Source organism: Pleurodeles waltl, chromosome 7 (assembly GCF_031143425.1).
Source record: "Pleurodeles waltl isolate 20211129_DDA chromosome 7, aPleWal1.hap1.20221129, whole genome shotgun sequence".
Classification (NCBI taxonomy): Eukaryota; Metazoa; Chordata; class Amphibia; order Caudata; family Salamandridae; genus Pleurodeles; species Pleurodeles waltl.
The window spans coordinates 468275277-468287836 of record NC_090446.1 but is presented as its reverse complement, the minus strand read 5'-3'; the positions used below and the strand labels follow the sequence as shown (position 1 = coordinate 468287836).

At 46.7% G+C, this 12560-nt stretch overlaps 1 protein-coding gene across 1 annotated transcript in view; it reads right to left on the bottom strand.

The window, feature by feature from the left end:
* Window positions 1–1309: 1309 nt before the first annotated feature.
* GDPD3 (glycerophosphodiester phosphodiesterase domain containing 3) overlaps window positions 1310–12560 on the bottom strand; it is a 148944-nt gene continuing 137693 nt past the window's right edge. Inside the window, exon 10 of the mRNA XM_069244061.1 lies at window positions 1310–4635. Coding sequence (XP_069100162.1) covers window positions 4594–4635 — 42 coding nt within the window. The 3' untranslated portion in view covers window positions 1310–4593. The remainder of the gene's footprint in view (window positions 4636–12560) is intronic.

Sequence of the window (12560 nt, the reverse complement as noted above, 5' to 3'; positions counted from 1 at the left end):
TTTATTTCTCCCCGGGATTGAAAGAAGAAAACACCTTGTGATTGTTTCTGTGCAGGAAGGTGTTCCTTCCTACACAAAACAATCATTCCCTTGAAACAGGCATCCTTGCACCATGGTGCAAGGGTACCTGCATTGGCGCGGGGCAGCAATTTGTGCACCAGCAATGGGGGGGAAGAGGACTGATATGTGCCTTTTCTTGTAGATACTGCGCATTTCTGCCCTTTCCCAGTGGCATAGGACGGTGCCGCAAGACTTTTGCTGTGCTGCCCTGCGCCACGGGCCTTGTAAATGAGGCCCTGAGTTTTAATACCCACGTCTCCAAATTGCATGATCTTTGCCAACCAGCTATCACCCATTGTCCTCCACCCAATATTGTGACCTCTGCTCCCATATGCCAACTGTGGGGCATTTAAAAATAAACAAATTGTTGATAGTAGGGACTATAAACAAATCACTGCTCTCTCCCCTACTGCTATCTGTGTTGCTCTCTGTTGCACGTGTGCTTCTTCTTATGTTGCTTTCTCACATGTGCTTCTCCCCCTTATGCTCTGTTTTGCTCTCTCACCCATTGCTTCTCCTCTCCAGCCCTGCCCTTTGTGTTGCTTAACTACACCCATGATCTCATTCTCGCTCACCCATTGCTTAATCTCCCCACCCACTCTGTGAGATGCTTCCCCCATCCTTCTTTCTCACCAGTTGCTTCTCCTCCCACCTCGCACTAAGTGGTGCTTCCTCCCACCTGTGTCCTCCTTCTCTGACCCCCATTGCTTCTCTTCTCCGACTCTGTCCTCCATGTTGCTCCACCAAACCTTGTTACATTAAAAAAACATGGTGAGTGTGGCTACAAAATGACATGGTCACAAGTGCACCATAGTCTCTTCTTTGTACTTTATTTGAGTTAGCCATGCTGAGCAGCATTAACAATGCTAAACAGCATGTCTAAAAACCATTGTCCCAGAGGCCCAACCTATTGGCTTTGCCAATGCTTGTTTCACTTTGGGCATTGGAATGGGTCAGCATTGCCCAAAGGGCGCTATTGAATCACAAACATTTATGTGGGAGGGAAAGTAGGAAAGGTGGGGTTGAGACTGGAATGGTCATATGGAACTCTTGGAAGCCCCCTCATGTAGGCCGGGCGATGCCGCTTTCAGTGGAAGGATGATCTGATGAATACTCACTCGAACAGTGAAACAGAGCCAAGGGAGCAGCACTATTTGCGTAGGCACATGCATGGTTTGCTGATACACAGAAACAAAACCTTGATTATGGTACCAGACGTTGAAGAAAGGATTGGACGTGCTAGCTGTACTAATTGGCTTTTGCAATTCAGTTTATTTCTTGCATTAGTTGTATTTGTACAGCGCTGATGTAGCTCAGGTGAAGTGGATCCTTTTACTTTCACATTCAGGAGCAGATTTACAAGAAAGTGGCACATTGGTCCTAATGCACCACTTTTGCTGCATCCCCCTACTGCCACCTAACAACACTATGGTTGCGTCGTATTTATAATATGGTGCACCACGGCGGTTGTTGGCTCAATAGCATCAACATTTTAATGTTTTTTGGTGCTTTGCTGCACTAGCGTCAAAATTTTTTATGCTAATGCAGCAAAGCACAGGGAGGCCCATAGGTTACTATGGATGCGTCATTTTAATGCCGGCCTTGTGCAGGCATTAAAAATGACAGAAAAAATGGTGCAGTGAAATGTTGTAATTTCACTGTGCCATTTTTTGGGCCTCCCTATGTGGGAATGCCCCCTTGCATACATTATGCCTGACGCAGGCATAATGTGGTGCAAGGGTTTATAAAGTGGTGCAATGAAGCATTGCGTCACTTTGTAAATACGGCGTGGGGAAAAGTCCACCTTAGCGCCACCTTAGTGTAAAAAAAATGGCACTAGGATGAAGCAAGGGGGCACAAGGGACTTGTAAATATGCCCGGGTCTTTTCAATAAAGAACTCTGAAACATATTGTGCCTGATTGCGAGTTGCAGGGTGCAAGGTGCCAAAATCTGTGTCCGGAATCAGTGATTCCATCCAATAATTGCACTACTTCACTGGGCAACTGTGGTGTTTTGCCCTTGCAATGTGGACTAACCATTGGACACCAGGTTTAAGAATTATTTTTTCCCCTTAGTATATCCGATTCCAGGGGCAATTTTGTTCTTATTTTTATTTATTTTCTATTATTTTACAAGAAACGTATTGGAGATGTGGTTCTCAAAAGACCTTGTGGGGACAACAGAAAAGTGACTCTTTTAGTACATCAGTGTTGCCCTAAAATAGCTTTATATGCACCCCAAGAAGGGAAATTTGGGAAGATAGTCATCACCATTTTCTCTTTTTGTGTGGGTTGTTTGTGTTATCTTCGCGCTTTCAATCTTCCTAATGGCCCAGGAGATGCCTAGGGGCCGGATTACAAGTTGCCCAGTTCAGGGTGTGTTGAAGTTACCGGGTCAGGGATCATCGAGTCGGGGCGGAAGCTGCGCGCTGCACAGTACAATTAGGAGTTTTACCCCGTGAATGGAGAATAACCACGGAAACCGAGAGTTACACGGTATTCTTTCTCATGGATGTTCCGCCTCCGTTTACTACCGCTCGTGAGCAGGAGGTAAACTGGAATGGAGCGAGGACTGCCACCGTTCCGAGAGAAACATACCGGGCACTTGTTCTGGCACAGATACTGAATAGGACTGCAAACCGCACGTGTTCGTTTGTAACGTCTGTGACTTTTCTGTCTTTGTTTAGTTTAATTATTAGTCGTGGATCATTAACACAGCAGTGGGACAAATTTAAAAGTGATTTCTATTTGTATTTGCTGTGAGTGGGGGGTAGTGCAGGCTACGGGTTTGGGAAGTGGCTGAGCTGCATGGAGTCTGACAGTGGGAAGCATTTCCTACCCATAGGGCCATAGGGGGTGCCATAGATGGTGGTCGGGTTGTCTTTGCCTGAAGCTCAACCTTGTTTTACCTTCTGATATTTCTGCCTGGTGAAATCTGGCCCTCAGTTCCTGCACCTGATCATCCAGAGAGCTAGAGCACCAAGGCACTTGTGATCGTCGACAGTGCCCCCCCTCCTTCCAAATGTCGTTGGCAGTGCCCCCCCCCCCCCCCAACACCCCATCCAAATGCCGTCCCTCAGGCCTCCCGTCGGCCCCAGGGATAGGACACCACCGATGTGATCTGCCTCTTACTCTGCTACAGACCACTCCAACTCTCAACGGGATAGCTTCTTAAGTGCGTACAAATAAAGGGTCAGATGTATGTCCGTTTCATTTTGTGAGTCTCTAATTGCATCTTTGTGCAAGTTGCAATTAGCGACTCATGAAATTAAATGTACAGATGTATCTCAGACACATTTAGCAATTCCCAATGGAGTCGCAAAGACCTACCTCATCAATATTCATGAGGTAGGTCGTAATTTGCTACCCCATTGGGAATGGCCGCACTCACAGGGATAGTGGCCTGCTGGGAACAGCAGACCACCATGTCTGTGATTGCTTTTAAATAAAATTTTGAAATGCAGCCCGTTATCCTTAGAAGAAAAGGGGATACATTTCAAGCAAAAAAATGTAAAGTTTTCTTTTTATTTTTTTCAGGGTAGGAAGCGGTCTGTGGAACCACTACCTGCTCCGAAAAATATTTACGCTTCCATTCACAATGTGGACCCCTCCCCATTTGTGAAAGGGTTACCTCCAACTTGAAGGTGGTAACTAGAAATTGGTGGTAACTACGAAAGTTGTGCGACCCCATTCACAGTTGCAAAACATTCTTACATTCCAGTGCGATTCGGCATTAGGAAGGGACGCCCTAAACATGCCCCTTCCTAATACCAAATCGCAAAAACAAAATGCATTTCGGTAAACAAGTTACAGAGTCGTATTTTGCATACATAGAAAAAAACATTTTTCCGGTCGCAAATAGCCAATCAAAAAATGCTTTAGACATCTGGCCCTAAGATGTCTTGTCACAGGCAAAGTCTTTGACCCATTGTGGTAAATTCCAGGGTACTTATCTAAAGAGGAGGCTTAGACAACCTATTCCCAATGGAAGGAAAACCGCTGTCAGTTCACTTAGGAGTTCTGTGTCCATGAGAGACTAGTCTATGCTTGCAGCGACCTTTAGCAGCTTAAAAGCACCTCATGAAAGAAAGGCATGCCAGGAATTTCACAACATCTGTAAGTCCTAATGGAAAAGTAGCCTGCAGCACAGTTAAAGCCCTTCTACAGAATCTCCTTCACCATCTTTGGATTGAAGCTCACCATTGAATATTCTTGGTGCACTACCTCCCTCCAGTGGACACTTTTAATTCAAGAGCCTTCTGGGTTGCAGCCTACCAGACAGCAGTTTTCTAAAGACGTCTTGGAGACTTTCAGAAGGTTTACCTATGAATGCATTATACCTACCATTTGCTTTGTGGTTTGTAACTCACATTTTCTGGCTTTTTTGCTTTAAGCTCTCTAGGTACAGTTCGATCCTCCCATTGCCTAAACTGTGTTTACTGTATGCTTCCACAAAGTCCTTTTCTGTAAACAGGTCTTTAAATCTTCTCATCTTGTCACATTTGCTGTCCATTCAGAGGCTGAGCGCAAATGTCAGATGTTGTCTTCTGAGGGTGCTTGTTTAATTTTCTTTCTCTGATGTGAAAATGAGAAAATTATTGTGACAATCTTGCTGGATACTGGGGTAGGAAAGAGTGTTTTTCTAGAGCACAACAACATTTAAATTAACTGTGTAAGTGTTTCAGAATATATCAGAGTTAACAACACAAGTTAAGCACATTATTTGTTATATCTGAAGTGAAGTGGAAACAAATACTTTAATATGATCAGAACAAATCATTACACTAGATGAAGCAATTTTCACACATTTTGGTATGTGCACTGTATATTTTAATAATAAAACTATATGTCTGTGCTAATGTAATGGTCATTTCAATTGAAAAGGCAGTGTGCTACCATACCATGCATACTTAGCTCTACACCAGTCCAAGATCTCTGCACCACTCCACACAACTAGACTCTACTCTGCGCTACTCCACTTTACACCACTCCATGCCACTGCTCTCTGCACCACTCCATTTTATGCCACTGCACTGTTACTTAATGCTACTCCTCTCTACTCTGCCCTGCCCCACTCTATGCCAATGCATTCTTTGCCACTTTAGTCTACACCGCTGCACTCTTCTCCACTTGACTCTACACCACTCCAGTCTATGCCACACCAGTCTACTCTGTACAACTCAACTCTACCCAACTGTACTATATGTCACTCTGCAACACTGCACTCTATGCCACTGCATGCTATGCCAATACACTCTACGCCAATGTACTTTACTCTATAACACTCAACTCTATGCCCCTGCACTCTACACCAATCCACTGTACGCCACTCTAACCTACTCTGCACCATTGCACTCTTTGTCACTGCCCCCTACACCACCTTACTCTATGCCATTACTCTCTATGCTCATCTACTCAACTGTACTCTACCCTAAACCACTCCATTCTACGCCACTTCACTCTACTCTGAAACAATCTGTTCTCTGCCACTGCACTCTACGCCACTGCACTCAACGCCACTCTACACTCAACCACTGCACTCTACACGAATGCACTCTATACAACTGTACTCTGTCGCTGCACTCTACTCTGCATCACTGTACTCTATGCCACTGTTCTCTACGCCACTCTGCTCCACTCTATGTCATTCTACTCTGCAACACTCCACTCTCCGCCACTGAACTCTATGCCACTGTACTCTGCACTACGCCACCCTGTGGTATTCCACTCTATGCCACTGCAATCTATCCTTCTGCACTCTGCGGCACTATACTCCATTCTGCAGAACTTTATTCTATTCTACTCCACACTCTATGCCACTGCATTCTATGCACCCTACTCTACGCCACTGCACTCTATACCACTCAACTCTACTCTGCACCTCTGCATCACTCAACTCTATGCCACTCCACTCTACACCACTGCACTATATGCCACTGGATTCTATGCCACTCTACTTTGCACCACTCTACTCTGTGGCACTCTACTCCGCACCACTTCACTCTGACCACTGCACTCTTCTATGCACCACTCTCATCTACACCACTGCATTCTACGACACTGCATTATATGCCCCTGAATTCAATGCTACTGCACTCAGTGCCACTGCACCCTACACTACTATATTCTGCAACATTCTATGGCAATGCACTCTACACCAGTCCGCTCTACTCTATGCCACTTCAGTGTATGCTGCTTTAAGTGACTCCATACTGTGCCACTCCAATACACAACACTCTTTGCCACTCTACTCTACAACACTCTATTCCACTATTTGCCATTTCACTCAACAACACTCTACATGACTCTCCTCTACACCACTAACTTTTAGCCATGCTGAACAGCATCCGTGCTGGTGTACAACATGACTAAAACATATTGGCAAAGCCAATAGCTCTTGCATAGGTGAGACCTATTGGCTTTGTCAATGCTTGTTAGAAGTTTCCTATTGTGAGAGATCATATTTTAAGTATAGCCTAGAAACGATTTTAATATGGGTTATGTATCATGTAGGAGGCTGGCCTGGTTTGTAGTGGGTACCTTAGGTACTTACACCTTACACCAGGTTCAGTTATCCCTTATTAGTTAAATGTAGTAGTGTTCTAGCAGATTAGGCTGATAGAGGTAGCTATAGCAGAGCAGCTTAGGCTGAACTAGGAGAAATGCAAAGCTTCTGCAATACTACTTATAGTTACACAGTACTTATACACAAGTAAAGACAATACTCAGTCTTACCAAAAATAAAGGTAGTTTATTTGGGTGACACAAGGCCAAAAATATCTTAGAGGCAATACTCCTTCTGGAGGTAAGTATTATACACAATATATACACTAGACACCCAAATAAGGTAAGTAATTAGACATAGGATAGTGCAAACAATAAAAAAAAGCTATAGAATGCAATGGAGAAAATAGGTCTAGGGGCAACACAAACCATATACTAAGAAAGTGGAATGCGAACCACGAACTCCCCCCTAGACAAGTGTAGTGTTTAGAGAATCGCTGGGAGAGTAAGAATACAGTAAAGGGAGGTAAATTACCCCACCCCAGAGCCCAGGAAAGTAGGAGTAAAGTACTGCAAGTTTCCTTAGGACACACTACAAGTCGTGATAAGAGTTATTGCAAGAACCAAGCAAGACTGCAACCAACAAATGGTGGATTCCTGGACCTGAAGACCTGTAAAGGAAGGAGACCAAGTCCGGAAGTCGAAAGAAGGTCCAGGAAGGACAGGAGCCCCTGCCAACCCAGAAGAGGGTGCAAAAGAAGAGTCCCTGGTTGAACGAAGACTGCAGAAATGCACCCAAGGAAGATGTCAGCCGGTTCCTGCATGATGCACTGGATGTCCCATCAAGAGAAGTTGGATGCAGGTTAGTTTTGGTGCTAGATTTGTCCAATAAGCCTTGGTTCCGGCAGTCGCATTTTGTGTCAAAATGGTGCTGTCTGGACCCAGGAGGGACCTGTGGGCCTCAACTCTATGTGAGGAGGAAGAGGGGGCTCTCAGCACTTTAGAGAGCCCTCAGAAGACCAGACAGCACCCACGGGAGTCCTAGGACATGGGGACAAAGGAGGTACAAAATGCGGTTGGTGCAGCACTACAAAGGAGGGTCCCATGCTGCCGGAGATCAACTCAGCGAGTTGAGCGTCGCAGGATAGAGTTCTGGGGACTTGGGCCAGGCTGTGCACAAAGGAATTTTGCAAATAGTAAACAGAGGCCTCAGGAGGTGAAGAAGACGCAGTGCACAGGGGTACTGTCATACTCAGGGAAGGCACTCTCTTACCTCCTCCAAATTGGGACAGCACGACCTCAGGATAGTCTGTGTCGAAGGGGTTCACTACCTGTGTTCCAAGGAGCACGTTCGTCGCCAGGAGAGGAGTTCAATAGGACCGGTCGTCGACTTAGAAGGTGCCTGCATGAGCAGGGAAGTGACTCTGTCACTCCACAGGAGATTTCTTCAGTCCTCTGGTGCAGGGTGAAGACAGGGTGTCCCCAGAGCGTGCACACCATGGAAACTGTTGCAGTTGCTGTCTGGAGCTGAAGTTGCAGAGGAAAAGTAGCCCTTCTGTTACAGCGGTTCCTGGAGCAGTCTGTGGTCGATCCGAGGTCAGAGGATGAAGTAGTAGTTGCAGAGGATTCCTGCTGGAATCTTGCAAGTAGAATCTGAAGAGAAACCCACAGGAGAGACCCTAAATAGCACTGAGAGGGGGATTGGCTACCTTATCAGGTATGGACCTAGCAGGAGGGGTCTCTGACGTCACCTGCTGGAACTAGCCACTCAGCGGCCTCCAGAGTGTCCCCACACCTTGGAAAGCAAGATGGCTGAAGTCTGGGACACACTGGAGGTACTCTGAGCACCACCCTTGGGGTGGTGATGGACAGGGGAGTGGTCACTCCCCTGTCCTTTGTCTAGTTCCATGCCAGAGCAGGGACTGGGGGTCCCTGAACTGGTGTAGACTGGCTTATGCAAGGAGGGCACCATCTGTGCCCTTCAAAGCATTTCCAGAGGCTGAGGGAGGCTACCCCTCCCCAGCCTGTAACACCTATTTCCAAAGGGAGAGGGTGAAACACCCTCCTCCGAAAGGAAATGCTGTGTTCTGCCTTCCTGGGACTGAGCTGCTCAGACTCCAGGAGGGCAAAACCCTGTCTGTGAGGCGGCAGCAGCTGTAGCTGTAGTGCAAGCCTCAGAGAGCTGGTTTGGCAGTACTGGGGGCCCATGCTGGAGCCCCCAGGGTGCATGGAATTGGCTCCCCAATACCAGATTTGGAATGGGGTGACAATTCCATGATCTTAGACACCTTAAATGGCCATACTTGGGGTTAAAATTGTGAAGCTACATATAAGTATTGACCTATATGTAGTGCACGCGTGTAATGGCGTCCCCGCAATCACAAAGTCCTGGGCATTGGCCCTGGACTATGTGTAGGCACCTTTGCTAGTGCATGGGTGCCCTCACACCTAGTAACTTTGCGCCTTACCTTCAGTAACTGAAGGTTAGACATATAGGTGACTTATAAGTAACTTAGGTGCAGTGAAAATGGCTGTGAAATAGTGTGTGCACTATTTCACGCAGGCTGCAATGGCAGTCCTGTGAAAGGGTTTGTCTGAGCTCCTCTTAGTCTCTGGGTGGCAAAAGAAATGCTGCAGCCCATAGGGATCTCCTGGAACCCCAATGCCCTGGGTACCTAGGTCCCATATACTAGGGAGTTATAAGAGTGGTCCAGTGTGCCAATTAAAATTGGTAAATTAAGTCACTAGCCTATAGTGACAAATTAAAAAACAGAGAGAGCATAAGCACTGAGGTTCTGGTTAGCAGAGCCTCAGTGACACAGTTAAGCACTACTAACAACACACACATTAGGCCATAAACTATGAGCAGTGTGGTCCTGGCTAGCAGGGTCCCAGTGAGACAAGCAAAACACACTTACATATAGGGTTTTCACTAGGAGCACTGGGGTCCTGGCTATCAGGGTCCCAGTGACACAGTAAAAACACACTGAAGACGCACACTCACAAACAGGCCAAAAGAGGGGGTAACCATGCTAGAAAGAGGCTACTTTCTCACAAATCACCTACTGTTTCCAGTACAAGACTACATTGATAGGGCTTTGGGCCAGCGCTTGCTCATGATTGGATAGCTTTCTCTTTCTCCTCATTTGATGGCTTTCCTTTCTATTCTAGTTTTTGTCCTGCCTCTTTATGTGCATAGCTTGTTAACCATACTTTTGACTGGATGAATTGTACCCTTCCACTCCTGACATCAGGGAACTTTCTTTGTAACAAGTGCGGCTCTATATACACTAGCTGAGCATACTCCTGCCAGCTAGTGTTCAGCTTGGATCTTTGCAAGTTGTTTTTATTTAGAGACGTCTTTGAGTCACAAGATATTATGTGACTCCTCCTCTTAGTGTTTATTGTGCATGGGCAGTGACTCCATCGCAGCTTGTTTTGTCCACCCTTAGATTCAGATTCGCACTAAGACCCTGATTTATACTTTTCTTGCGCCGCATTAGCATCATTTTTCTGATGCAAAAGTGACACAAACTTACAAAATACAATTGTATTTTGTAAGTTTGTGCTTCTTTTGCGTCAAAAAATGACGCTAATGCAGCACAAAGAAGTATAAATCACGGCCTAAGGGGGCTCCAATGTCATCATATTTCTTCACATTTTTCATCTGCCCCTTTGTTTTCTCTACCCTACCATGTCAAGGTCCTTTGAGCTTGTATCCTGTCTCTGCTCCAACATGCACAACCTTCAAAGAGTCCAAAGACCACTGTGGTCCATGGAAGGCATGGAGGGCCTGGTCTTCCTTAGGGGACCAGCACCATTCATGATCCACCATTGCATGAGAATGTTGCACAGGTGATGTATTGAACACCATTCCACAAATTTGTTCGTTGTCACACCAAATATCCTCCGGTAGACCACTGCAAGGTTTGTAATCTGTAAGTATCCCCTGACCATGACAACACCAATTGCCCTTGGTGCCTCACCTTCCTCTCCAAAAAAAACTCTTTGGTGCCGAAGACAACACCACTGGATGCACAGTAACATGCAACAACAGGATCTTTCTGGCACCCTGGATATCTTTAGGGAGGAATACCCTCTTGGTGCCTAAGAACAAAAGGAAGCCAGACCATTGTGCTTCCTACTGGTGCAGACATCCTCTAGCTCTGAGTCTGTGCTGTCGAGCGACTCTGGCGATCAGCTCGAGCATGTCAATCCAGTACCGAATATGGGGCACGATGAAGACCATGCCCAAAGTTATGATTATGCCTGCAAGCATCCACAAAAGAGGCCAGACGGAGGCAGAGAAACTAGCCTTCAGGATATGGTAAGCACTGACAAAAGGCTTCAGAACCCACTAAGTCTCCAGGTAAGGGCATTGACCCTCATCAACCGTCAAGCCCCAGCTGCTTCCAGGGCGTAGAACACCAGCGCCACCATCTGAGGCCAGCACTGACACCTCCATTGGCTCCCATCCACAAGCCAGCATCAACAATTACACTTTCCTTGTCTCAGAAGCCCTCCTCAGCACCAAAGCCACCAGTGGCTCAGAAATCATCTGGGGTGTCTGAAGATAAAGGAGAGGCTGTAACTGTCATTAACGCCCAGCAAGAGAGATGCCAAGGCCAAATATGTTGGAGGCTTCAGCAGGAGTTATATGCTAGACAACTGCACCTCTTCATACGCCTGGTTACTGGTAAGATCTCTGCTAAACCATCACCTTCAAAGCCAAAGCCACACAAGAGGAGTCTCACCTTTGAGAAAGAGCCTTTTCTCAGACCTCGGTCCCCAGAACCCACAGCCAAGAGATGCAGATACCCAGCCACTAGTCCTGTGCCTCTGCCCCACCGTCCATCCCCTCACCCCGTCACCCTCTACTGTGCCCATGCACCCCTACCCCACTGCCTCCACCAGAGTGACAAGATGGTCCCTCCTACCCTGATTCACCACTAGGTTGCCCTGTGTTGCATTCAGTCCTCATGATCAGCTCAGAGATGAGGGTTCCACCAGCGAGCCCTGGGATGATCATCATGTGGATTCCCCATGTGATCCTGACTGAAACCCCTACCCAGTCAGGGCCTCAACCCTAATGACACTGCACTATACCAAGAGGGCTGCAGCATACTATAAGGATGAAGTGTATGTCATCAAGGAGGAGGAGGATTTCTTGATGAAGATGCTCTTGTGGCCCGAGCACTCAGTACAGTTCCTCCCTATGCCTAAAGACATGTTAAAATCTGCCTCTGATTACTTCAAGGGACCTTCTGAGGCCAGGATCGTCATCCATAGGGTCAAAAGACATTTATGATCTTTGCTTTCAACGCAGCATACATTAAGGGAGAGGTCCCACTGGACTCCCTTGGAGTCCACACGTCGAGCAAGCGTGCTTCCTCCGGAGCCACTGATGAAACTTTTCCTTCAGTCAAGAAGAGTGAAAAGATAGCTGCATTGGGCAAGAGAGTAGCAATAGGAACAGCTACCTATTGGCAAATAGCCACATCAGCCGCTCTCCTATCCAGGTATGACAAGACACACTGGGAGGATGTGGAGGAGCTCCTTAAGCACCTCCCAAAAAAGTTCAGGAAAAAGGGAAGGAGATAGAGTCTGAGGGCAAGGCGATCTCACACGCTAACATCTGATGTGCGTCGGATGCCTCAGACACAGCCTCCATGAGCAACAACGCCAGCATCCTCCTTAGGGACCACATCTGGCTCTGTATCTCTGCGCTGAAACCTGAGATCCAGCAGCAAGCCCACAACCTTCTGTTTGACTAGAAACACATTTTGATGAGATGCTTGAGAAGCTAAAAAAGGATAAGCGGGATGGGTATGCCTAGACATGGGTCCCATGCACATTGTATTACTGGAACTAAGCAATACCTGGCTGATGAGACCTAACTAGGGTGAAATCAGTGCTGGGATGCTTGTATCTGTCTTCAGGGAGGACCTTGCCAGGCAGTTTGAGCTGGACTGTTCTCTGTGGATCAGGGTGAGGAC